At 56.6% G+C, this 21,301-nt stretch overlaps 3 protein-coding genes across 9 annotated transcripts in view; 2 read left to right on the top strand and 1 right to left on the bottom strand.

Moving 5' to 3' along the window:
- SCUBE3 (signal peptide, CUB domain and EGF like domain containing 3) overlaps positions 1–4,937 on the top strand; it is a 30,605-nt gene extending 25,668 nt beyond the window's left edge. For all 3 annotated transcript variants that reach the window (XM_039565462.1, XM_039565463.1, XM_039565464.1), the window contains 12 exons: positions 6–140; positions 417–509; positions 594–710; positions 789–950; positions 1,194–1,397; positions 1,477–1,638; positions 1,917–2,084; positions 2,173–2,334; positions 2,633–2,830; positions 3,268–3,420; positions 3,604–3,683; positions 3,829–4,937. In XM_039565462.1, coding sequence (XP_039421396.1) covers positions 6–140; positions 417–509; positions 594–710; positions 789–950; positions 1,194–1,397; positions 1,477–1,638; positions 1,917–2,084; positions 2,173–2,334; positions 2,633–2,830; positions 3,268–3,420; positions 3,604–3,683; positions 3,829–3,978 — 1,784 coding nt within the window. In that variant the 3' untranslated portion in view covers positions 3,979–4,937. The remainder of the gene's footprint in view (positions 1–5; positions 141–416; positions 510–593; positions 711–788; positions 951–1,193; positions 1,398–1,476; positions 1,639–1,916; positions 2,085–2,172; positions 2,335–2,632; positions 2,831–3,267; positions 3,421–3,603; positions 3,684–3,828) is intronic.
- Positions 4,938–7,813: 2,876 nt separating this feature from the next.
- Positions 7,814–11,002, bottom strand: RPL10A (ribosomal protein L10a). 2 transcript variants are annotated; one of them, XM_039565475.1, is made up of 6 exons: positions 10,977–11,002; positions 10,699–10,773; positions 10,523–10,603; positions 10,060–10,208; positions 9,033–9,205; positions 7,814–8,014 (listed from the first exon to the last, which is right to left on the bottom strand). In XM_039565475.1, the coding sequence occupies exons 1-6, from the start codon at positions 10,979–10,981 to the stop codon at positions 7,844–7,846; spliced, it is 654 nt and encodes a 217-aa protein (XP_039421409.1). In that variant the 5' UTR covers positions 10,982–11,002; the 3' UTR covers positions 7,814–7,843. The 2 variants fall into 2 exon arrangements, with proteins under 2 accessions (XP_039421409.1, XP_010402706.2); XM_010404404.3 differs by lacking the exons at positions 10,523–10,603; positions 10,699–10,773; positions 10,977–11,002 and adding an exon at positions 10,290–10,502.
- A 465-nt stretch (positions 11,003–11,467) lies between these two features.
- On the top strand, positions 11,468–21,123 carry ZNF76 (zinc finger protein 76). Of its 4 annotated transcripts, none has more exons than XM_039565466.1 (15): positions 11,468–11,522; positions 12,453–12,621; positions 13,848–13,928; positions 15,398–15,475; positions 15,638–15,840; positions 16,416–16,493; positions 16,849–16,965; positions 17,206–17,281; positions 17,614–17,739; positions 17,854–18,033; positions 18,278–18,511; positions 18,857–18,990; positions 19,716–19,868; positions 19,958–20,071; positions 20,398–21,123. In XM_039565466.1, exons 2-15 carry the CDS (start codon positions 12,549–12,551, stop codon positions 20,500–20,502), a joined length of 1,752 nt encoding a protein of 583 aa, XP_039421400.1. In that variant the 5' UTR covers positions 11,468–11,522; positions 12,453–12,548; the 3' UTR covers positions 20,503–21,123. The 4 variants fall into 4 exon arrangements, with proteins under 4 accessions (XP_039421400.1, XP_039421402.1, XP_039421401.1 ...); XM_039565468.1 differs by lacking the exon at positions 11,468–11,522 and adding an exon at positions 11,571–11,585; XM_039565467.1 differs by lacking the exon at positions 11,468–11,522 and adding an exon at positions 11,610–11,751.
- The last annotated feature ends 178 nt before the right edge of the window (positions 21,124–21,301 follow it).

A 21,301-nucleotide genomic window follows, 5' to 3' on the forward strand; every position in this document is an offset into this window, starting at 1 on the left:
ACCAGCTGGTGCGTGTCCCTTGGAGCTGGTGAAGTGCCTGCCAGGTTCGGTGCCACCACGGGCCACCCTCACCTGCAACAAGATGGGCAAGAAGGACAGCTGTGCCCTTTCCTGCACCTCCAAGGCCCGATTTCTGCCAGGTACTGGTGCCAGTACCACCACCAGCATGGGCAGGGGGGTCCCCATTTCCCTGCATGGCCCAAACTGGGGAGAGAGGAGTGGCTACACAGCCAGAGTGCAGTGGCTGAGTGAGGGAGGGAGGTTGTTGCTCAGGGGGGCTCGCTGCTGGGTGTGGATCCACAGGACAGGTCCCTGCCAGGATCTCTATGGCAGGGTGCTGGGCATCATCCCCCCACGGCACGGCCGTGTCTCCCTGCATCACCTTGGCAGAGCCAATGCCCCTTCCTCCCTCACAGAGTCTGACAGCAGCTACACGGTGAGCTGTGGGACCCCCGTCCTGCGGCAGGGCAGCCAGCAGAGAGCCACCAACAGCAGCCAGCAGTGCCTCGGTAAGGGGGCTCCCGGGGTGCCCATGGCTGCCACCAGCGTGGCTGGGCCGTACCAGGTTGCTGAGCACCTGCTTTTTCTTTCAGAGACTGTGGCTGCACCGGTCAAGCAAAAGGCTTCCTTCAAGATTAAGGATGCCAAGTGCCACCTGCACCCGCGGACCAAGGGCAAGCAGGAGGAGGCCGGGAAGGCCGGGGCGCAAGGTGAGGTGTGACGGTGGTGGGCAGTGGGGGTGTCTGTCCCCAGCAGGGATGGGGTGCTGACCTGTCCCCTGCACGCAGGTGGCTCGGCACCGTGCTCTGACTGCCAGGTCACCTTTGTCAACCTCAAGTGCGACTCGTCCAAGAAGGGGAAGGGGCGCCGGGCTCGCAACTCCCCCAACAAAGAGGTGACGCGCATCACGCTGGAGTTCGAGGCAGAGATCAAGCCGGAGGAGATCACAGGTGGGCACAGCACTGGCCTGGGTGCAGGCACGGGTGGTGGGACCAGGGACGTGATGCCATCCCTGTGCAGCAAGGAGAGACAAACCAGACCTCATCTTGCACCGGATTGGGATGTGCTGGGTAGCACTTGCAACTGAGAGTTTGGGGGATGGCTTTAATCCTTCTGGGCTTCCCTACCCATCCCTCCCTTCTTACCGCATCCCTGTTTCCCCCTGTATCCCCATTCCCCTCTGCATCGCCCAGCCAGCTGCAACCTGCACTGCCTGCGACAGAGAGTGGAGAAAAAGCTGAAGTCAGCCATCAAAGCCCTGAAGAAATCCATCAACCAGGAGCGGTTCCTGCTGCGCTTCGCAGGGATGGAGTACGAGGTGGCCCGGAAGCTGAGCGTGGCCCCGGAGCGGCAGGAGAGCTGCGGGCCGGGCCAGCAGCGCCTGGCCAGCAAGTGTGGTAAGGAGCGTGGTGGGGTGACGAGGGGACCTGGCGGTGACAGCTCCCACAGCATCACCGACGTCCCCCCGGCTCTCAGTCAGCTGCTCGCAGGGAACCTATTACCACGGGCAGACGGAGCAGTGCGTGCCCTGCCCCCCTGGCACCTACCAGGAGAAAGAGGGGCAGCTCTCCTGTGACCTGTGCCCCCGTGGCGACACCTTCGGACCCGTAGGAGCCACCAACATCACCGGCTGCACAGGTAAGGAGGGCATGGGGTGGGGCTCGAGGCACTCCTGGGGGATGTCCAGGGCTGCAACCTCAACCATTAGCCAGAAGACAGGAAAGCCTTGAGCATCCCCAGGGCCCACAGAAGTGGCTGGTTTGGGTGTTTATCATTTAGAGGGGACCCCGGGAAGGGCAGCACTTGCTCTGGATATACTGGTGCTGTCAAGGTTGAGGGGGAAGAGGATCTGAGTATGGGGCAGGAGAGCCCTGGGCGTGTGGGGTGCTAGGATTGAACAATGCCTGTGCCTGCAGGTCAGTGTCCCCCTGGCCAGCACTCTGCTGATGGCTTCAAGCCCTGCCAGCCGTGTCCCCGTGGCTCCTACCAGCCCGAGGTGGGACGGGCGCTCTGCTTCCCCTGTGGCGGGGGGGGGCCCACCCGCCACGAGGGAGCCCTCTCCTTCCAGGACTGCGACACCAAAGGTAGGTCAGAGCCGGTCCCCAGGAAGGGGCCACCCAGCAGGGCTGTGCCAGCCGCTGACACAGCCCCCTGTGCTCCCTGACCCCCCAGTGCAGTGCTCCCCCGGGCACTACTACAACACGAGCGTCCATCGCTGCATCCGCTGCGCCGTGGGCACCTACCAGCCCGATTTCCGGCAGAATTACTGCATCTCCTGCCCTGGCAACACCACCACCGACTTCGACGGCTCCACCTCTGTGTCCCAGTGCAAAAGTAGGCGAGCTGGGGGGTGACCGAGGCGGCGACAGGCTTTGGGTGCTTCCTCAAAAGTATTTAAAAATGCTGTAAAGTAGAGTCTGGGTGTCTTGCTGGATCTCAGGGGGATGTGCATGGGCTGAACTGCACACCTGGGCCTCAGCATTATTTTGGGGATAAAAATTTCAGTGCTTTGTGCATGTAGGCAGGCATGGGGGGGGTTGCCTAATGGGACACTGCCCCTCTTGCCCAGTAAACCACCCCCAGTGCCCCCAGGCCGCTGGTTCCCAGTTGAACCGGTCTCCCTGCCTTGCAGACCGGCAGTGTGGAGGGGAGCTGGGTGAGTACACGGGCTACATTGAGTCCCCCAACTACCCGGGGAATTACCCCGCCAACATCGAGTGCACCTGGAACATCAACCCCCCGCCCAAGCGCAAGATCCTCATCGTGGTGCCGGAGATCTTCCTCCCCTCTGAGGACGAGTGCGGCGACGTCTTGGTCATGCGGAAAAACTGTAGGTAACCGAGCGGGCGCGGTGCTCAGGGGAGGAGCTGGGGAGGAAAAGGTTGGGGTTTGGCAGAGCTGCCTGGTGCAAAGGGAGAAAGCCACATCCCTGGGTAGCAGGAGGGGAATTTTGGGAATAGGGGGAGCGGGGAGATGAGCATCACCCTGCCGTCTGGGTGTCTTGCTGGATCTCAGGGGGATGTGCGTGGGCTGAGCTGCACACCTGGGCCTCAGCATTCATTTTGGGGATAAAAAGCCCCATTTGGTGCTTTCCAGAGCAAGGAAGGAACAACAACATCCCTGGTATGTAACATGAGGGTTAGGGGGGGGGGCTCAGCCTTGCCCAGCACGGACAATTCCCATCCGTGGTGCCACCCTTAACCCAGGCTGGGGGTAGCTCTGCTGATGAGCAACCAGCATCCTGTGTCCCCTTGCTGTTCTCTGCAGCCTCCCCATCCTCCATCACCACCTACGAAACCTGCCAGACCTATGAGAGGCCCATCGCCTTCACCGCCCGCTCCCGCAAGCTCTGGATCAACTTTAAAACCAGTGAAGCCAACAGCGCCCGGGGCTTCCAGATCCCCTATGTCACCTACGACGGTGAGCACGGCGCACGGGGAGATGCCATCCCAGCATGCTGATCCTTCTCCCCACCACAGTTTGGGACCCAGATCACCCCCCCAGTTCCCACCTCCTGTGTGTTTGGGGGGAGTGGACTGAAGGATGGGGACCAGAGGTTTGGGGAAAAGTGGCAGCTCATGCCCTAGCTGTGTTTTCTGGCAGAGGACTATGAGCAGCTGGTGGAGGACATCGTGCGGGATGGAAGGCTCTACGCCTCTGAGAACCACCAGGAGATCCTCAAGGTGAGTGTGTGCCCCCAGGGCTGTGGGAGATGCAGGAGCATCCTTCCCTTTGGGGAATGCCTCCTGCTCTCCTTGCACTTCGGGCTTCAGCTCAGGGGAGCACGGGGGGGATGCTGAACCTCCCTCTGGCTCGGCTTCCCTGCAGGACAAGAAGCTCATCAAAGCTTTCTTCGATGTGCTGGCACACCCCCAGAACTACTTCAAGTACACGGAGAAGCACAAGGAGATGCTGCCCCGCTCCTTCATCAAACTCCTGCGCTCCAAAGTCTCCAGCTTCCTCCGGCCTTACAAATAGCCCCCTGCGCCCCCGCCGCCCCGGGCATCCCCGCAGCCAAGGAAACCCTCTTCTCCTTTCCTCCTCCTTTCTGATTTTTCCTTCCTCCGCCTGGCTCCGGCAGGATCGCCACTGCCCGCCCCGCAGACGTCCCCTCACGATTTCCCTGCTGCTCCCTGCAGAGCGGTGCTCCCAGCCGGGGGCACGCTCCGGTCTCGTCCAGCGGCGGTGAAGCCGCTCCCCTCTTCCGAAGCAGCTCCTTCGAAGGTTTTAGGAAACTGAAGTACTGGTCCTATCGCTGTCCTGTGTCCTCCCTTTGGTTTCCTTTATGCCAGGTCTGTCCCCGTTCCCTGGTGCCACCAGCAGCCCAGGACAGAGTGGGGGGTCCCTGTCTTTGCAGCCCCCGGGGCTGGCGCCGGCTGCGGCCCCGCGGAGCCCTCGCAGAGGAGAGCAGGAGGTGACGCCGTGTCCACCGCAGCGCCGGGCCCCGGCTACCGGCGCCTCTTTGCAGAGGTGGGGGGCAAGAGAACTGACAAAGCCGACTTGATTAAAAAGGAAATGCAAAGGAGAGATGGCACAGCCCACCAGCGCGGCACCGTGGTGGCTCTGTCCCGCCGGAGAGCCGCGCTGGTGCTGGGAGGGAAGCGCAGCCAAGCCACGTTCCCGGAGAACAATGTCTGGCTGCACGGGAGAAAACAGGGAGCAAAGGAGAAGGACTTTCAGCCGGGTTCGATTTTTTTTTTTCTTCCCCCCCCCGCCCACCACCCCAGACACTTGTGCCAAGAAACCAGACTTTGTTACAAGCTCTGCCAAAGAGTAACTCGGAAAAGCAAGCTTTGAGAAGAGCAGGAGTTAATGTTTGTGCACTAGGATATCCTCCTTTCTACCTTCTTCATATGTATTAAGTGCAATCATTTGAGTCTTCCTTATATTATTTAGAGGGAAGTTGTTTTTTTTTCTACTAGAAACGACAATATTTATAACTGCCTGAGAAATGAGAATGTGTGTTTGCAAGAAAACAAAAAAAAAACCACCCACCCAGAGCAAGCCGGGCCCTGGGCTGCGCTGACCAGCGCGATGGCGTCTTCAGGCCTTTTCTGCCACGTTTGTCCCCGATAAAAGCCCCTGTCTGGGGGGAGACGGTGCCTCTCCTGCTCGGCGCAATGGGGTGAGTTTGTGCAGGGAGTTGGAGGCTTCTCAGTCCGTCCAGGGGGGATGGAGTGGGTCCTTTCAGACTGATCCGCCGCAGTTTGGGCGTTGTTCAAGCCCTGTTGCGAGGGGGAGCAAAACTCGGCCCTGTCACCTGCTTGTTGCAAACTGATTTGCGTCCCTGCAGGGGCTCAGGGATGAGCCAACAGCTGCTGAGGCCAGGTCGGGGGGGCGCGCTGGGAGGAGAGGGGAGCTAATCCTGCACTCAGCCCCGAAATCTCTCCCCCAGGTACAGAGATCCCCCCGGGCAGAGCCATCCTCACGGACCTGGGGAAGTTTTGTGCTTCTGAGTCCCACCAGGCATTTTTGGCCCTATCCCTCTGCATGTTCTCACCCTGCAGGGATGCTGTGGGAGCCCCTCCCCAGGGGAGCAGATCCTGGGGAAGACCCATCATGCCACCCCCTGTTTCACTGCCGTCTGCCTCCCCCCAGCTTTGCAGACAGGCTTAGCTGGGGACGATGGCCCAGTGGATACCACTGGTGGGTTTGTGCCCCCAGCATCTTCATGTGGACAGACAGGACTCCCAGGGACAGGCAACTGCTGCCACCATCCCTCCTCCCCAAGCCTCCTTACTTTTCCAGCCCTGCCACCAGTTCTCAGCTGTCATCCTCCCCACACCTTCATTCCCATCTTCATCCTCTCAAAGACTTGGACCTGCCAGGACTAAACACAATTGACTTGCCTATAGCTCTCCCACTGGCAGGTCTCTTCTCATCACTGTCCCCACTTGTCCCTCACTGTCCCTTTGCCCACACCTGAGCCCAGCCCTGCTTTTAACAAACCAATTATTTATTACTCTGCATGTCCCACTGGGTCCATCTTTCCTGGGGGAAGCAGCTGCTCACCCCTGTTTTCCCTCCTCGATCCATACTGCTCCAGCACCCCAAGAGCCTCTCCCGGGCTCTGTGAGGGGCTTCAGGCAGGCTGAGCACTGGCACAGGGGCTGAGGTTTATCCCCAAGAAGCATCAGTTGGAAAAGTCTGTCCTGATTCATCCCAGCTGTGGATTTTCCCCTCCCGCCAACGGCTCCCAGCCTGTTTGGAAGCTCCACAGCTGTGGGCTGAGCTGTTTGTCACTTGGTCGCTGTCTGAAAGCAGCTGCTTTAATGCACAAAAGCTGCTGTAGGGATCTGGAGGGGTTTTGTGGCTCTGGGACAGTGGCGCGGGCCAGTGACCTTTGAAAGGGTCCTTCGTATTTAGAAGAAAAAAAAAAGCCAACAGCAAAAATAAAATCAGCCCAGGAATGATCAACCCTGCTGTGGTGCCCTGGAGTGCCACAGCTCCTCGTGTCCACCGGAGAGTTCATTAACTTTGATTAACTCTGGCTGATCTCATGTCAGGCCACTGTCCAGCTGCCCTTCTGGGGCATCAGGGCGTGGGGGTGTCCTGGTTGTCATCCTTGCCACCACACCAGCCACCTCTGCTTCCCTAAAGCAGTTGTGGAAGGATGAGGTGGGCAGCACGTCCTCCTGGAGCGGCCAAAGGCACCTGGTAATGGTGCTTCCTCGTTCTGCTTTCACCAAATAGCTCAAAAAAGCCTCAGAAATTCCACGGGGCCCCTGGAGACACCCACCCCACAGCGGCCCAACCCCACTCCTCACCCACCCCCACCTCAGAATGGGTTTGAAAGGCTGAAATCCTCATCAGCCAGCTCGGGGATCAAGGTTTTGAAGCTGTCAAGAGAAATGAGGGTTGTTGGGGTTTGGGGTTTTTTTTTTCATGTTGGAGTATTTATATCTGCCTTCTGCAGCAGGCCAGGACTTGCCAACTCCAGCAGAAACGATTAAAGTGATGAGCAAGATGTAGTTCATGAAGTTATTTGCACTTGATTAAAAGAAAAAAATTGTTATTTGAACTTTGTAAAAAGAAATGTTTGCATTTTGTATTGTCTTTTTTTAATTATTAAATGGAATTTCTTGGTGTTGTGTTGATCTTTCAAAAATTGGCTCCGATGCTTATTTTAAAGGTTTTTAACAGCAGGATACAGAGTTATTTTCATTGTTTTGTTTCTCTCAGATGCTGACCAGCTTTTCCAGGGCCCAAAGTATTTCCCCCCCACTGCAGAAGCTCAAACCCTGCACTTCCCTAAACTCTCCAGTCCCTGCACAATGTATTTATTTACATACATTAATTAGATGCAACAAATTTCATTTTTAGCCCAGAACATGCAGTTAGACAGACTGGCTCAGAGCAAAGAGGGGATGGAAAAGACCCTGTACCTTGGCCACAACCCTCTTGCTGGGCTGCAGCTCCATCCTTCAGCACCCCTGGACATATGGACAATGCTCAAGTCCTCAGGAGCTGCACCTGGGGAGATGTGGGCTGGTGAAGCCCCAGAGCAGGGCTGGGCTCTGCAGCAGGACTCGGGCAAGTGCTGCACCAGGTAAGGGCCCTCTCTGTGGGCACAGCCCAACTGCTGAACCTGCACCTGCTGGACACCTCTGCTCTGGGGGAAAAGTGGACTCCTTCCCCCTCCCTCTCTGAGTGCAGGGGAGCATGAGGCCCCTTCCCTCAAAAGCTCCAGTATTCCACAAGGAATTCAGATCTCTCTTAACACAACATCTGAGGCCTTCCTCACTAGGAGAAGTGAGCAGTTCTCTGGCAAACCCTCCCCAGGGAGCTCTGGAGGAAAAGAAGCACACACAGCTTGGGTGTCTGCAGAGTTTATTGCTGCCCCTTAGTAGAGGCGCTGGGGTTTCCCCATGGTGCTCTTGATGTACAGAGCTCGCACGTTCTGCCAGTTCTTCTTCAGCAGGGACACCAGGAAGTTGATGGCCAGGTGGATGTTGTAGACGAGCTCGTCCTCTGTCATCTTCACGTGACCGACAGCCACAGCCAGACAGAGCACCTGGGGACAGACACAGGTACAGCTTCCACAGGCAAAGCAAAAGTGACTCAAGCACCACTCATCAGTGTGGTGGGCTGTGCCATGGTCTGGACACAGCTTCCCCAGACCACCCACAGGCTTTTCCACCTGCCTGCAGCACCTGGATGCCACCTCTAACACATGCAGAGGTGACTGGGTGAGGTGTGAGATGGGACACCAGGAAGGAGCCGTGGCACACTGCAGAACTGGCACTGGAGCAACCCTTGGGGTTACCCCTGCTCCCACACCCTGCTCTGCCAAGCCCACACCAGCTTCACTTTCTGCCTCTGGCCCCCAGCCCTCTCTCTCTGCACTGTGACAAAGGCCAAGCCTCCTCCTGGCCTGGCCTCCCTGAGCAGCCTGGAAGTCAGCGCTCCCCACAGGCTGGAGGTAGAAGGATTTACACAAGCGAGCCAACAGGCCAAGTGTCAGGACATCATTAGCTCAGCTATTTTAAATGCTCAGGCATTTGCAAACCCTCACATCTGCTGTGTCCTCCCAGCTGTGCCCCCAGGAGTCACACTTAGCCCACTGACACAGGATTAGGATGCCCGAACAGGGTTATTTTGGTTTGAGGGAGTCAGCTTGCTTTAACAGCGAGAGCAGATCCCCACAGAGCTGCTCCCAAGTTCACTGGGACAGAGTCAAGTCCCAGACTCGCCCCAGGCAAAGCCCCACTCATGCTCAGCCCCCCAGGGACATGCTTGGCCACATCCCACCCCACGAGCATCACCCACATGCTGGGAGAAGCATTAATTACACTGGACTGTGCTCAGCACTGAAATATCCAGTCATCTCCTCATCATTTGCTCCAAGATCTGTCAACCACAGTTAAATTATTCCTCCTTTCTGGCTGGCCACTAACATTACATTACCATCTCTCCTTGCCAGAGGAAACAAGCTACAGCTTCAGGAACACTCGAGGGACACCTACAGCCCAACCCAGAGATGGCAGAGACATGGAACAACCCTCAGGTACACAACTAAAGCCGTGCTTTACCTTCTTCATCTGAAACTTGATGGTCGATTTGACCTCATCCACCTTAGCCACCAGGTTCTCGTTGTGGGTGAGCAGAGAAGGGAATTTCCCGGCTTTGTTCAGGCCCGGGCCCAGGATTCGAGGAATTTGTTTGATCAAGGACTCGGAAGCCAGGAAGGCATCATACTTCTTAGCTGCAGGGAGAGCACCAGGGAGGTAAGCAGGGCCTCTGCTCCCACACCGAGCTCCCAGCGAAGGACTGGGCTGAGAACACGCGACTCCACTGCCACCCACAGACAATTCCAACATTCCCTGGGTCCCACCTGAACTGGGAACTGGTTTTGCCAACAATCTTTGAGGAATGACTGTCACAGCAGCCAGGCCCCAGCCCCACTCAACACAGTGACTGCAAATGACAGACAGCTTGTTCCCTGAAGGAACTGTCCTTTGCCGAGGTGACACTGAACTCCAAGCTCTGCCGCAACCTGTGCACACCAGGGTGAATGGGATAGAGGGATGGATGATCCACCTAGGAGAGGCTTAGCCAACAATCATGGTCATTTCCTAACTGCATACAGTTCCATAGCTGATTATGGATTGAGGGGCAAGTTCCTGTCTGCCTGAGGAACGTCCCAAAGGGACTCCGGAATTCTCAGGGAGGGAAGGATTTTCTCTCTGACCCAAGAGAAAATGAACGAATTTCATTTCACTGTGTTCACATATGAATGACAGGGCTGAAGTGCGCACTTGCTTCTAGCGTTTCTGGGCTTTTGCTGCCCTCCAGCTCCCTGACCAGGAAATTGAGGCACACAGCAAAGGGTGAAACTGTAGACAGGGACATTTTCCTGTGTCTCTCCCTTCCTTGGACAGCCAGACCCATTCCTGCAGTACTGACCTGTCAGACCTGCACTGGAAACAGCCTGGTGGCTTTTCTGAGTAGTTTCTGGGCAGTTTTTGGTACTGGGGCTGACTCTGCTCAGCTTTCTATCTCTGCAACTAACCACGACACGGAAATCTGAACACTGGGAAAAGCCTTACTAACACTCACCCAGCTTCTTCACCAGCTTCTTGTTTTTGTTGAGTTTCTTCAGAGCTTCTATATCCATGTGAGGGATGTCAACTGCTTTGGCCTCATCGCAGTGCTGCTGGTCCCCCAGCAGACAGACCGAGAATTTGGGCCGTGGCGTCGACTTCAGCCTGGGGAAGGAAGGAAGGTGCGAGTCAGTGACCGGGCAGCACCACCCGCGTGTCCATGGAGCCAGCACGGAGACACCTTACCACAGCACGGGGCATCCTGCACAGCCGCTCACCTGCCGTCCCCAGCAGGCCGGTGGGGACAGCCCAGGGGCTGCCGCACCTCCCCTCATGTTTTAAGACCCAGGGTGAGGGTCCGTCCAGCCGCTCCCACTGGGCCGGGGCGCGCTGGACTCCCCAAGCGGTTCGGCGCCGCGGCGGCCCCGAGCGGGGCCGGGCAGGGCCGAAGGCTGGGTAGGAGCGAGAGGATGGCGAACCTGACGGTACCGGAGAACCGCTTGTCCTTCTGCGGGTCATAGTTCTTGAGGCTGATCTGCAGCTCCACCGTCTCCACGAACCTGCAGGAGGCAGCGAGTGAGGCCCGGCCGGCGCCAAAGGGGCAAAGCCGAGGCCGGGGTGACACGCCCTGTCCCGCCGTGTCCGCGGCTCTTACTTGCGCTTCTTGGCACGGCTGCCATGCAGCACCTCCTTCACCGCCTCGTACAGGGTGTCCCGGGACACTTTGCTGCTGCGGGGGGAAACGGCAGCACGGGCTCAGGGCCGGCCCCGCCCGGGACGCGGCCCCGAGCCCACCGCGGTCCCCGCGCGTTCCCCCGGCGATCGACCCCGCTGGCTGCCCGGACGGCCCCGCGGCTCCCTCCGGGCGCGGATGGCGGCTGATGGGGGCGGATGGGGGCGGATGGCGGGGAGCCGACGCCGGGCCTGACCCACCTCATGGCTGCGGCTCCCCGGACCGAAAGGGCCATATTGGGAGCGGCGGCGAGCGGCACCACGGGGCCGCCATGTTGGGCGCGGCGGGGGCCAGCCCGTCCGCATCGGCTTCGCTGTTAAACAAACAACCGGGATCTCTTTGCCCCCTGTCTCGGACCACCAGGACAGGAGCTCCTGCATTGCTTCACAGCACATCCCAGGAGCCCCGGGCTTGCCTCAGCAGCCGCCGAGAAGGAGAGGGGATGCGTGAGGAGCTGCCGGGAAGGCGGGGCGCGGGCGGCGGCGCTGTCCGTCAGTGGCACCGGGCAGGGCCAGGGGAGCGGTGCCTTGTGGCTTCGGTGTTGGCACTGCGCATGCGCCGCCGGCTGCGCTCCCCGCGCATTGGCCGCCCGGCGGCGCGCGCTCCCGCCCCGGAACCTGTATGGGGGGGCCGGGGCGGCTGCGCGCGGGTGGGAGCGCCGCCGCCATGCGGGTTGCGGGGCGGGGCCGGGCCGGGCGCGGTGCACGTCGGGCCGGCGGCGGACCCGGGCCCGGCGGGTAGCTCAGGTCGGTGTGGGGGATGGAGGGCGGCGATGGCGGCCGGGCCCGAGGAGCCGCCTCAGCCTCCGGGTACCGCGCGGGGGGAGCCCCCCGTGTCCCCCGCCACCCCCGGGCCCTGCCCTCCCCTCCCCGGTGCCCTCGCAACCCGTACTAGGGTTTCCCCGGTCCCTTTGGGGGACAGCGGTGCGAGGGCCGCCGCAGCAGCGCCGGGGGAACGCACAGGAGCCTCAGCCGGGTGCGGGGAGCGCGGGGCGAGGCGGCACCGAGCGGGCACCGAGCCGGGCTGCGCCCCGAGTGGCGGCGGGGACGGAAGGGGCGGTTTGCCTCCTTCCTGGAAATCAGACGATAAAATATTTGGCTATCTCAGAGGTCGCTCATGAATAACGCGCTGTAGCTCTTTTGAATGGTAGCCTATTAGCAGTGAGTCTCTTAGCAAAACGTTCTTGTGGGGGTGTGGAAGCTTTAGCATCATTTGCTTAGAACCTGAAATTCTCTTCCCTGAGAAGGCTGGAAATTAGTCAGGAAAGGGAGGAGAGAAGGAGACTGCTTCCAGGGCTAAAGCTCATCACCCTACCCCTGTCTCCTGCAGCACAGGACGTGCTCAGCCTGTAGGTTCAGGATTTAAAGTACTTGGAAACCCCACAGATCATTTGGAGGATGGGAAGGGCTTGAATGTGACATTTGTACTGTCTTTAAGAAGCATCTGTCAGTTCACTGGCGTGATAAGCTTTATTTCATATCTGGCTGTGGAATAGATTGTTATCCCTTCCCGCTTTTAGTGTGGGAGGGATGCAGCGTTGTCCATCTTAATCCTTTATAACCTCAAAAGTCGGTTGGGGCCATTCAAGCCTTTCCTAGTGTGCAAAAGTGGAGGAACTAAAGGAGAAGGAGAAGCTAAGGGGAGAAACTTAAATGGAATTGTTCTTTTTGCTTAAGGCTCACAGGAAATACGACGACCCCGTGTCCCACGGGCCGCTGGCTCTGGGCCCCTGTGCTCCCAGGCAGGATCCATGTGTGAGGAGTCGGGGCAGGATGGAGAGCCTGGGGCTGCCAGCAGTGACCCTTGGGGACGGGACCACAGCCTACCTGCAGCAAGCTGGCAGAGGTAACAGAGCCTCGGGCTGCCAGGGCTGAGAGTCTCTTTCTGGCTCTGAAATGAAAGTCAGACTCGCCAAAAGTGCCCCTCACGGCGTGGGAGCTGCCACACGTGCATGGCCACTTCGCACGGGCAGCTGGCGACTGTTGGATTTGCACTGAAGTCTGATTTAAAATAAAATACAAATCAAACATGTCTCTAGTTTGGAAATGAAGCTGTGGAGATGGGAGAGCTATTGCCATAGAAAAGAAAGGTTCTGTTCAGACCAGAAGAGCCCTGTTCTCTCTAGGGTTGCTGTGGACAGGGAGCCGATGCTGCGGCTTGCAGGGCTCTGTTCCACCAAAACTTCCCCTGGGCTGAGCAGGTGGTTTTGCATCACTGGTGTGCGCAGGGTTTGGTTCACAGCAGTGCTTTTCTCACTCAAAGAGGTGCCAAATTCAACACCTGCCCTGACTCTGGTGTTTGTGAGGTGCCCCTTTCTCTACCACCCCCTGCTCCCAGGAACAGGAGCACGCTGTTTCCCAGCCTGCAGAACAGGATGGAGGAGTTGTGCAGCTCCATGTCCTGGGAGCTGCTCTCCTGCTTTATTTTCTGTGCAAACTCACTACAAGTTTATTACACGTGTAGAGCTGGACTGTCTTGGAACCACCAGGTTGTGTGACCCACCTCAAACCATATGGTCCAGGTGAAACCAACCTGGATTCTCCATGTTTGGTGGGATGGAGCAATGTCCTCTCTGCATCAAATAATTGGGTAACTCAGTCTTTATTACGGGTTTGTGCAGAGTCAGGCTTTGGAAGAGTTCAGTCTCTACCGCCCAACACTGGCAGCACTTTAGGCCCCTTTAGGTGCTGTAATTGTTTCCTAAGAGTTGATCCTCTGCCAAAGTAGAAGATAAATCTCCAGGCACTTGCTGATGCTACTCAGCACACCCAGTTGATTTTTTCTTCCAACACAAGTCTAATTGCTTTCTCTGTGTGCTCTGCCTTTCTGCTCCTTGGCACAAGGAGCTGTGAGGGACAGCTCCTCAACGTGTGATGCCTGAGGGTCTTTGTCATGTGTCCTGTCTAGAAAAGGGCAATGCCAATATTTTTGGGAAGTGAAGTGCCTCTGTGGGGGAAAGATGATCCATAACAGCCTAGAAGTGACAATTCCTCCCTTTTGTGGGACCGTGGGAAGCACGTGGGACAGAGGGACTTGGCTCAGCAGCTGATGGCGTGTTTTAACTGTTCCAGGTGAAAAGCTGATTGAAGGGCAAGTCATTGAACTTGAAGATGGGACCACAGCTTTTATCCATCAGGTGACAGTTCAGAAAGGTGAGGAACACACATTCCCCTCTTTCTGTTTGGAAGGACGCTGTAGATGTGGCTGCAGCTCTCAGTGCCCCAGCACCTGGGCTCCTCTGCCAGTTCAGCTCTCAAAAGTCCATGTGAGTGTAGGGTTTCTGTTGGGGTTTTCTTTCTTGTGGTTTTGAGGCTGAGTAAACAAGGACATTGCCTGCAAAGTCTTTAGCAATCTGATGAGAAGGTGAATTTGGTGGAGGTGGAGACAAATGTTTAAGTGCCATTTCACCTGTAGGCTCTCCCTGTTGTCATACCACAAGTCCAGTGAGCTGTGTGCTATGTTGGTGCCAAGCCACAAAGCGCACACAGAGTTTGTTTCATGTGGGAGCAGTTGGGCAGGAATTTCCTCTGAGCTGTGAGATAATATATTACTTCTGGAATAGGTGTTGGTGAGGGGGTCATGTGGGGATTGTTGGGAACAATGCCACCTTGGTCATTGACCCATCAGCCAATGTCATCTCTGAAATTAGGTGACATTAGTCTAAGAGGTGTTGGGAATTCAGTTTATGTGGCAGGCACCAGAGTGGCATGGAGGAATCATCCTTGGCCATGCTGAGATGCAAAAAGGCAGGTAGAAAGAGCTGTGTTACTTTGGGCAGTCCTTCCTTGATGCTCCCAAGCTCCTTGTATGCCACTTCCCTCTTCTATACTCCAAAGACTGCTTGAAACCAATTTTTTATAGCTTTCCCCTCTTCATCCTCTTCCCTGCATTCACGTGCACAGTGAGAGGGGTTTTCCTTCTCACCCCTGCTTCCCTTGCCATGGGATGTTTGTGTTCTCCTTCACACACCCCTGTGCCAGATCCATCCTTCTTGTCTAGGATATAATCTGGCATTCGGAAATACCAGAAATACATTTGAATACATTTGGAAATGTATTCACCCTCCTCAGGAAATACGTTTTTATAATTTAATGCAACTTTTGCCCTCTCCATTACACAGTTTAAGTGAAATGGAAAAGAGCAGTGTCATTGGAATGGATGATTGCAGAGGTTCCTCCCTCAACAATTCTGTGATTCTATAAATGTTAAATATTTCACAATTCAGCACTAGTCATGAACAAACAAACAAAACCCCCCACTACTAACACATAGTACAGAGGGAATGGACTTAAATTGCTTTGACATTCTTTGACATAGTGAGAAATATATTAAATATTTCTGCTGAGAATTGATAGGATATAATCTGGCATTTGGAAATTGGTGAGGCACTTCGTTACTCCTTTGAGCAAAGGAGGTGGCAAATCTGTGCATGAAGCCTTGAAAACCTCATCATTCACATCAGAAGGACTCAAACGGTGTCTTAAAACCTACAGCTGTGGTTGCCTTTCAGGGCAAGCAGGCCGCCCTGTGTCCTCTCCTGCCTGGCAGCCTGAACTACCACAGTATTCCCCCCATCCTGAGTCCTCCAGGAAAGTGTGTGGATGTATTTCTTTTCTTTTAGAGTCTGTGGCATTTGAAGATGGGCAGCCAGTGGTGCTGGAGGATGGCAGCATGGCCTTCATACACAGCACAGCTAAAGGTAAAGCACTCCCTGCTCTTTCCCTGGCAGCTGGAGAGAAGCTGCTGAAGTCTCTCAGATTTCCAAGGCTAGGGAGTTGAAGCACTTTTTTTCTGCCTCACACTGAGCTTTTTTTCAGCTGAATTTTTTTCAGCTCCTTACCTGTGATGTTTCCTCTTGCAGACAGTTACGAGCCCGGCACATTCCAGGCCGTCCAGCTGGAGGATGGCTCCACTGCCTACATCCACCGTCCTGTCATCGTGGCACCTGGCAGCACCATCCTGGAAGTGCAGACAGAAGGTGGGCTCGAGGAGTTGGCTGGGGAGGAGGAGGACGATGGCTTTGATGTGGACACCATTAATGCATTACAGCAGTATGGCAGGAAGGTGAGGGCACAGCATCTCTTGGCCTGAGTTTGTGTCGTACCTTCAGCAGTTCTTGTGTGCTTCGGTCTGTCAGCAGCACCAGCTTTGAGAGAAGCAGCTGAACAGGGCTCCAGTGTGAGTGCCACTGGGTGAGGGGTGCCTGGCAGTTGGGGACCTAGAATGGGGCTGTTTGGTCCCGTGGAGTGCTGGGCCTGTCACCCTTAACCTGCTGCAGGCTCAGGTTTGGGAAGGGAGGAGAGCTGCTGTGATACAGCCTTTGGTGTGTCAGCAGTGGCTAAGCCATGGCCACTGTCCCCATGGTGACAAAGGCCTGAAAAACCAAAACAGCTTCAGATCCTGATGTGCTGTCACTGCAGTGTCTCACCTCAATTCCAGGTGCTGCCTTCTCCTCCCATCTCCATAGTGCTGTGGAGAAGGGGCAGCCAGGAGTGTGCTGGCAGTGCTGAGCTGCCAGGCACAGACCTTCCTGCTGTGGCTCTTTGGGGAAGGGTGGGGTGGCACTGTGGCTGTCCCTGCCTTCCTGTTCCACGCTGGACTGGGAGGCACAGATAGTACCCATGCTTTTTCACTCACAGGGGTCTGACGAGGAAGAGGAGGGAGTGACAGACACCTGCCATATGAAGAGTAAGGACTCCAGCAACGTCCCTTCCCAGGTCTGAATTTTTTGGTGACTGGAACTAGGCTGAACTCTTGTTTCCCAGTAATTAAAAAAGCATTGTGGCTTCTCTGCTGAGTTAGCAAATACTAACTGCACGTATTTCAAATGAGCTGAGAAAGGGAGTTTCATGTCTGAGAACCCCCAGGAAGCTGGGAGGTGGGAGGGGGAAATGCAGGTTCCTAGAGTCCTGTCACCTGGGCTTCACCATGCGGGTATGAGCTGGTTTGTAGGAACATGTTTTTGGAGGATAACTGCAGGAGTGCATATGTATGGCAAGGAGGAAAATATTTGTGTGGGCTTGGTGAAGCTGTGGTGGCTTGCTGGATTGATTCCCGTGCTTGTCTCAGCAGGATTTGCAGGAGGAGGAGGTGCAAAACCATCGGAAGGGGCAGCAGGTCGGCAGCAGAGCTTTCCGCTGTGGGTACAAAGGCTGTGGCCGCCTCTACACCACTGCCCACCACCTCAAGGTAAAGCAGGTGACATGGCAGTGTGCAGGCCAGAGCTGTCCCAGGTTACACTGCCAGAGCAGAATGCTCCATTGTGTGCAGCTGAGTTATGTGCTGAGCTCCCCAAGAGGCCCAGATGTGTCAATTGGCCAAGGTGAAATCCAACAGGGAACTTCAAATTCTCTCCACCAGCATTTTTCCACAGTTTTCCTTCTTCCTTGCCTTGGACCTCATTTTAGGGACCTGTTCTTTCTGTTCCAGGTACATGAACGTGCTCACACAGGTGACCGGCCATACACATGTGACTTCCCAAGCTGTGGGAAAGCATTTGCTACAGGTAACAATTTCTCTTTTGAGCAGATTTTGTTTTCTGTCCAACCCAACCCCTGCTGAGCTTCAGTCCTTACTCTGGTGCAGTAGAGCACAACGTCCAGAGCATCTAAAGCAAGGGAATCACAGCACAGGAGCCTGCTGGGACTTCATTGATTGTGGGCAGATAGTGGTGGAAGCAAGGTTGGAAGTGGTGTTTGGGCTCTTTGGTTATTTCTTCCCCTTCAGCTTTGCAGACACAACACAGACACTCAAGTGGACTGAGGGGTGGTACCCAGCTAGATTGTCATGGTATTTCCTTCTCATTACAAAATTAATTGTGGTCCCTGTCCTGGACAGGGTACGGGCTGAAGAGCCACGTGAGAACACACACAGGTGAGAAACCCTACAAGTGTCCAGAAGACATGTGTAGCAAAGCCTTCAAAACCTCCGGGGACCTGCAGAAACACATCCGCACACACACAGGTGAGCAGCACGGGGAAAGAGCTGCACAGGGGGACAACCCAGTGAAAGGGTCTCCAGGGCACTCCAGGTGGCTGTGTGGTGGCAGGTCTCACCCACATCGCTCTGTCCATGCAGGCGAGCGTCCCTTCAAGTGTCCCTTCGTAGGCTGTGGCCGCTCCTTTACCACGTCCAACATCCGCAAGGTTCACATCCGGACACACACGGGCGAGCGGCCCTACATGTGTCCGGAGCCTGGCTGCGGCAGGGGCTTCACCAGCGCCACCAACTACAAGAACCACATGAGAATCCACACAGGTAGGAGGGGGCCAGTTCCCCCCAGCCAGCAGCAGGGAGATTGGTGGGGCTGGAATGGGCATTTCCAGGCTGCACGTCACAGGGGTGGATCTGGGGGTGGCCGGGGAGTTGGAGGAAATACTGGGAATTGCTTTATTGGATTGATTGTTGTTCCAGCAGTCTGTCTCCAGCTATTTGCTCTGGTGGGGAATCCCTCCCCAGAGCATGAAGAGGGTGAAGCTCAGCTCTGTGGCCTCTGCCCTAGGAGAGAAGCCGTACCTGTGCACCGTGCCAGGCTGTGGGAAGCGCTTCACGGAGTACTCCAGCCTATACAAGCACCACGTGGTGCACACACACTGCAAGCCCTACACGTGCAGCAGCTGTGGCAAGACCTACCGCCAGACCTCCACACTGGCCATGCACAAGCGCAGCAGCCACGGCGAGCTGGAGGCCACCGAGGAGAGCGAGCAGGCCCTCTACGAGCAGCAGCAGCTGGAGGGTGAGCAGCCACTCACTCCCCCATCAAGGTGTGCCAAAGGGGAGGGAGGTGACAGCAAGAGCAGCCACGCCCCTCTCAGACCCAAGCGTGTGCCGTGGCCTCCTGCCTCCCCATCAAATCCAGATCTATTGGAAGGTCCTTGCTGTAAGTCACAGGTTGGGAACAGGCTCCTGCCCATTCTGTAGTACAGGGAGAGGTAAAGGCCTTCCTCCTAGTCCTCACTGGGCTGCTGTCATCATGATCTTGTGCTTTTTTGTGCTGACCCTTGAGGCTACAGGCACATCCAGAGGCAGGGCATGTGCTTTCACACTCTGATAATGCTGCTCTTCCCCTTCTCTGATCCAGCTGCTGCAGCTGCTGACAGAGGCTCTCCACTGGAGAGTCAGCATATTGCTTTCCTGTCAGAGATGGAGGAAGACGAAGAGGAAGATGCTGTGCCTACACAGGTCTCACTTATCTCTCAGGATGGGACAGAGCAGGTATGGACACAGACAGCCTCCAGCATGTCAGGGACAGCCGTTATTATCTGAAGTGAGATTCTGTCTCTACTCAGCTGTTCTTTGCAGGGCCTTTTTCCAGCATTTTTTCAGACCTTGGAGCTTCCTGGCCTCTTCTGCCCTGAAGGCTCCCTCCTACAGCCTCACCCACTGCTGCAGTGCTGGTTTGGGGGGGTCTCTGGTCCCGGCAGCCCCCCTTGCTGATGGGGTCTCAGGGTTTTTGTGTGGTGACTGGCAGCCCTTGGCTCCCTGCAGCTCCCAAGCTCTGCTGACCCAGGCTGGATTTGGAGATGTTTTGTCATCACTTGTATACAACAGTGCTTTTCTTGTACTTCTCTCCACCAGCTGCCCCTGTGCTGACTGCAAAAAACTTCCTTCTGTGGCACGGGGCAAAGGAAACAGCTGCCACAAGTGACCTGTTTCCTCTTAGCCTGAGATGCTCCTGCTGCTGCAATGCACAAGCTGTCCCCATCCAGTCTCGAGACAAGAGGCTGGAAGGGGAAGGGAGATGTGGTAGAAGGGGGAGGGCTGAAGACCCAAAGCTCTGAGTTCTCTCTCATCAGTTTTATCCATGGCCCTGGGCAAAGTCCTTGGAGTTCTCTGTGCCTTGAGTCTTGCAGAGACACTGTTTCCTCCTCGCCCAGACCGATGCCTTGCTAAACTCGGGAGTTGCCTAAGACTCCCTGAGCATCTGCTGTCATCCCCAGGTCAGTCTGTCTCAGGAAGAGCTGCAGGCCCTGGGCAGTGCCATCAGCGTGGTGACACAGAGCGGGGCCCTCACCGTGCCCGAGGGAGAGCTGGTGGGTGGTGACACTGAGACCATGACTGTGGCCAACACCGATGGCACTGAGGCGCAGGAGGTACAGACAAAGCTGGGACCGTCCCTTCTTCCTCTGCCAGAAAAGAACTGCATTGTCTTTTAAAACATGATTATCTGAACTTTTCCCAGGTGACCATAGTCTCTTCTGGGGCAGTCGTGTCAGAGGAATCGGACATTGCCCCGCTCTGCCATCAGCAGGTGGCATTGCTGGCCACCTCCCACGGCACCCACATCGCTGTGCAGGTACCACATGGATCTTGCCACCATCCCCTTCACTCTCTGGCCACCCGCTGCCTGCAGCACTTGCCCTCTGGCCCTGCTGCATCACTGCTTGCCCAGGGGGCTTGCTCCTTAATTCCCAGATGCTTTGTGTGCAGAGGACAGCAGGGACATCCTCCTGGGATTGCAGAATGCTCCTTTATAAACAGCCTTTCTGCATCACGGCCCTGTCTGCCCTTCTGCTTCACACTGCGTCACCCACCCCCTCATCCCTCTGTCCTGCTGGGAGCCACCCTGAGCTGCCTTTTGGGGGTTCAGCACTCATTCTCTCTCTCCCTTCCCTCCTCCAGCTGGAAGAGCAGCAGAGCCTGGAGGAAGCCCTCAGCATGGCCACAGCAGTCATCCAGTACGAGCCAGTGCCGCCTGACACAGCCCTGCCCGAGAAGGGGAGCTGAGGCCTGCGGAGCCACCAGGGCAGGGGGAGTGGCAGCCCCAGCCTGCTGTGTGCAGGGGTGGTGGGTGCTGCAGGCGGGACACGGGGCAGGGACGGTGTCTGAGTCAGTGCCAGTGCGTGCCCTGCGCCGGCCGGGACACTGACGGGGCAGCGTGGGGCCTGCTGGGGTGACCCTGTCTGAAGGGCTCTTCCCTCCAGGGAGGGAGGGCAAATACACTGGACTGCTGCCTTCTCCTGGGCTCTGAGCAGCAGCCCTGTTTTCAGAGGGGCACTTCCTGCCCTCTCCCTCTAGGAATGGTGCAACAGCTCCCCTTTCTTGCCCACCCCTCCAGCTCAGGGGCAAGTGGGCAGCACACGCACAGAAGCAATAAAGGCCCATCAGAGCAAGCCCAGGCTGTCCCGAGCTCAGTATGGAGGGTGACCAGTTCCTGCCATTGGAGCCAGCACTGGGATGGCTCCAACAGCAGTTCTCCCATCTCTTTGTCGTGCTCTGTTCTCAAGCAAAGCTTCCGTGGCAGACTCCTTGGCTGTGGAGCAAAGCAGCCAGCACTTGCCAGGAGCCGAGCTAGACCTGGATGTAAATGCTGAGTTGAAATAAAAACGTAAAATTTTGCTTTTAAAAGGACCCCCCCTTCTTTTTGGGGGAGGCTGGAAGGGGGGGATCGATGTTGGCGTTCAGCAGCTGTAGGAATTAAGGACATTGAGGAGATTGGAATTGATCAAACGTGTCCTGCCAAAGCAGCAACCGTCCCAGAGGAGCGCTGGGAGCAGGGTGAGCTGTACCCTCTGAGGCCTCAGCG

The sequence above is a fragment of the Corvus cornix genome, chromosome 26 (assembly GCF_000738735.6).
Source record: "Corvus cornix cornix isolate S_Up_H32 chromosome 26, ASM73873v5, whole genome shotgun sequence".
NCBI lineage: Eukaryota > Metazoa > Chordata > Aves > Passeriformes > Corvidae > Corvus > Corvus cornix.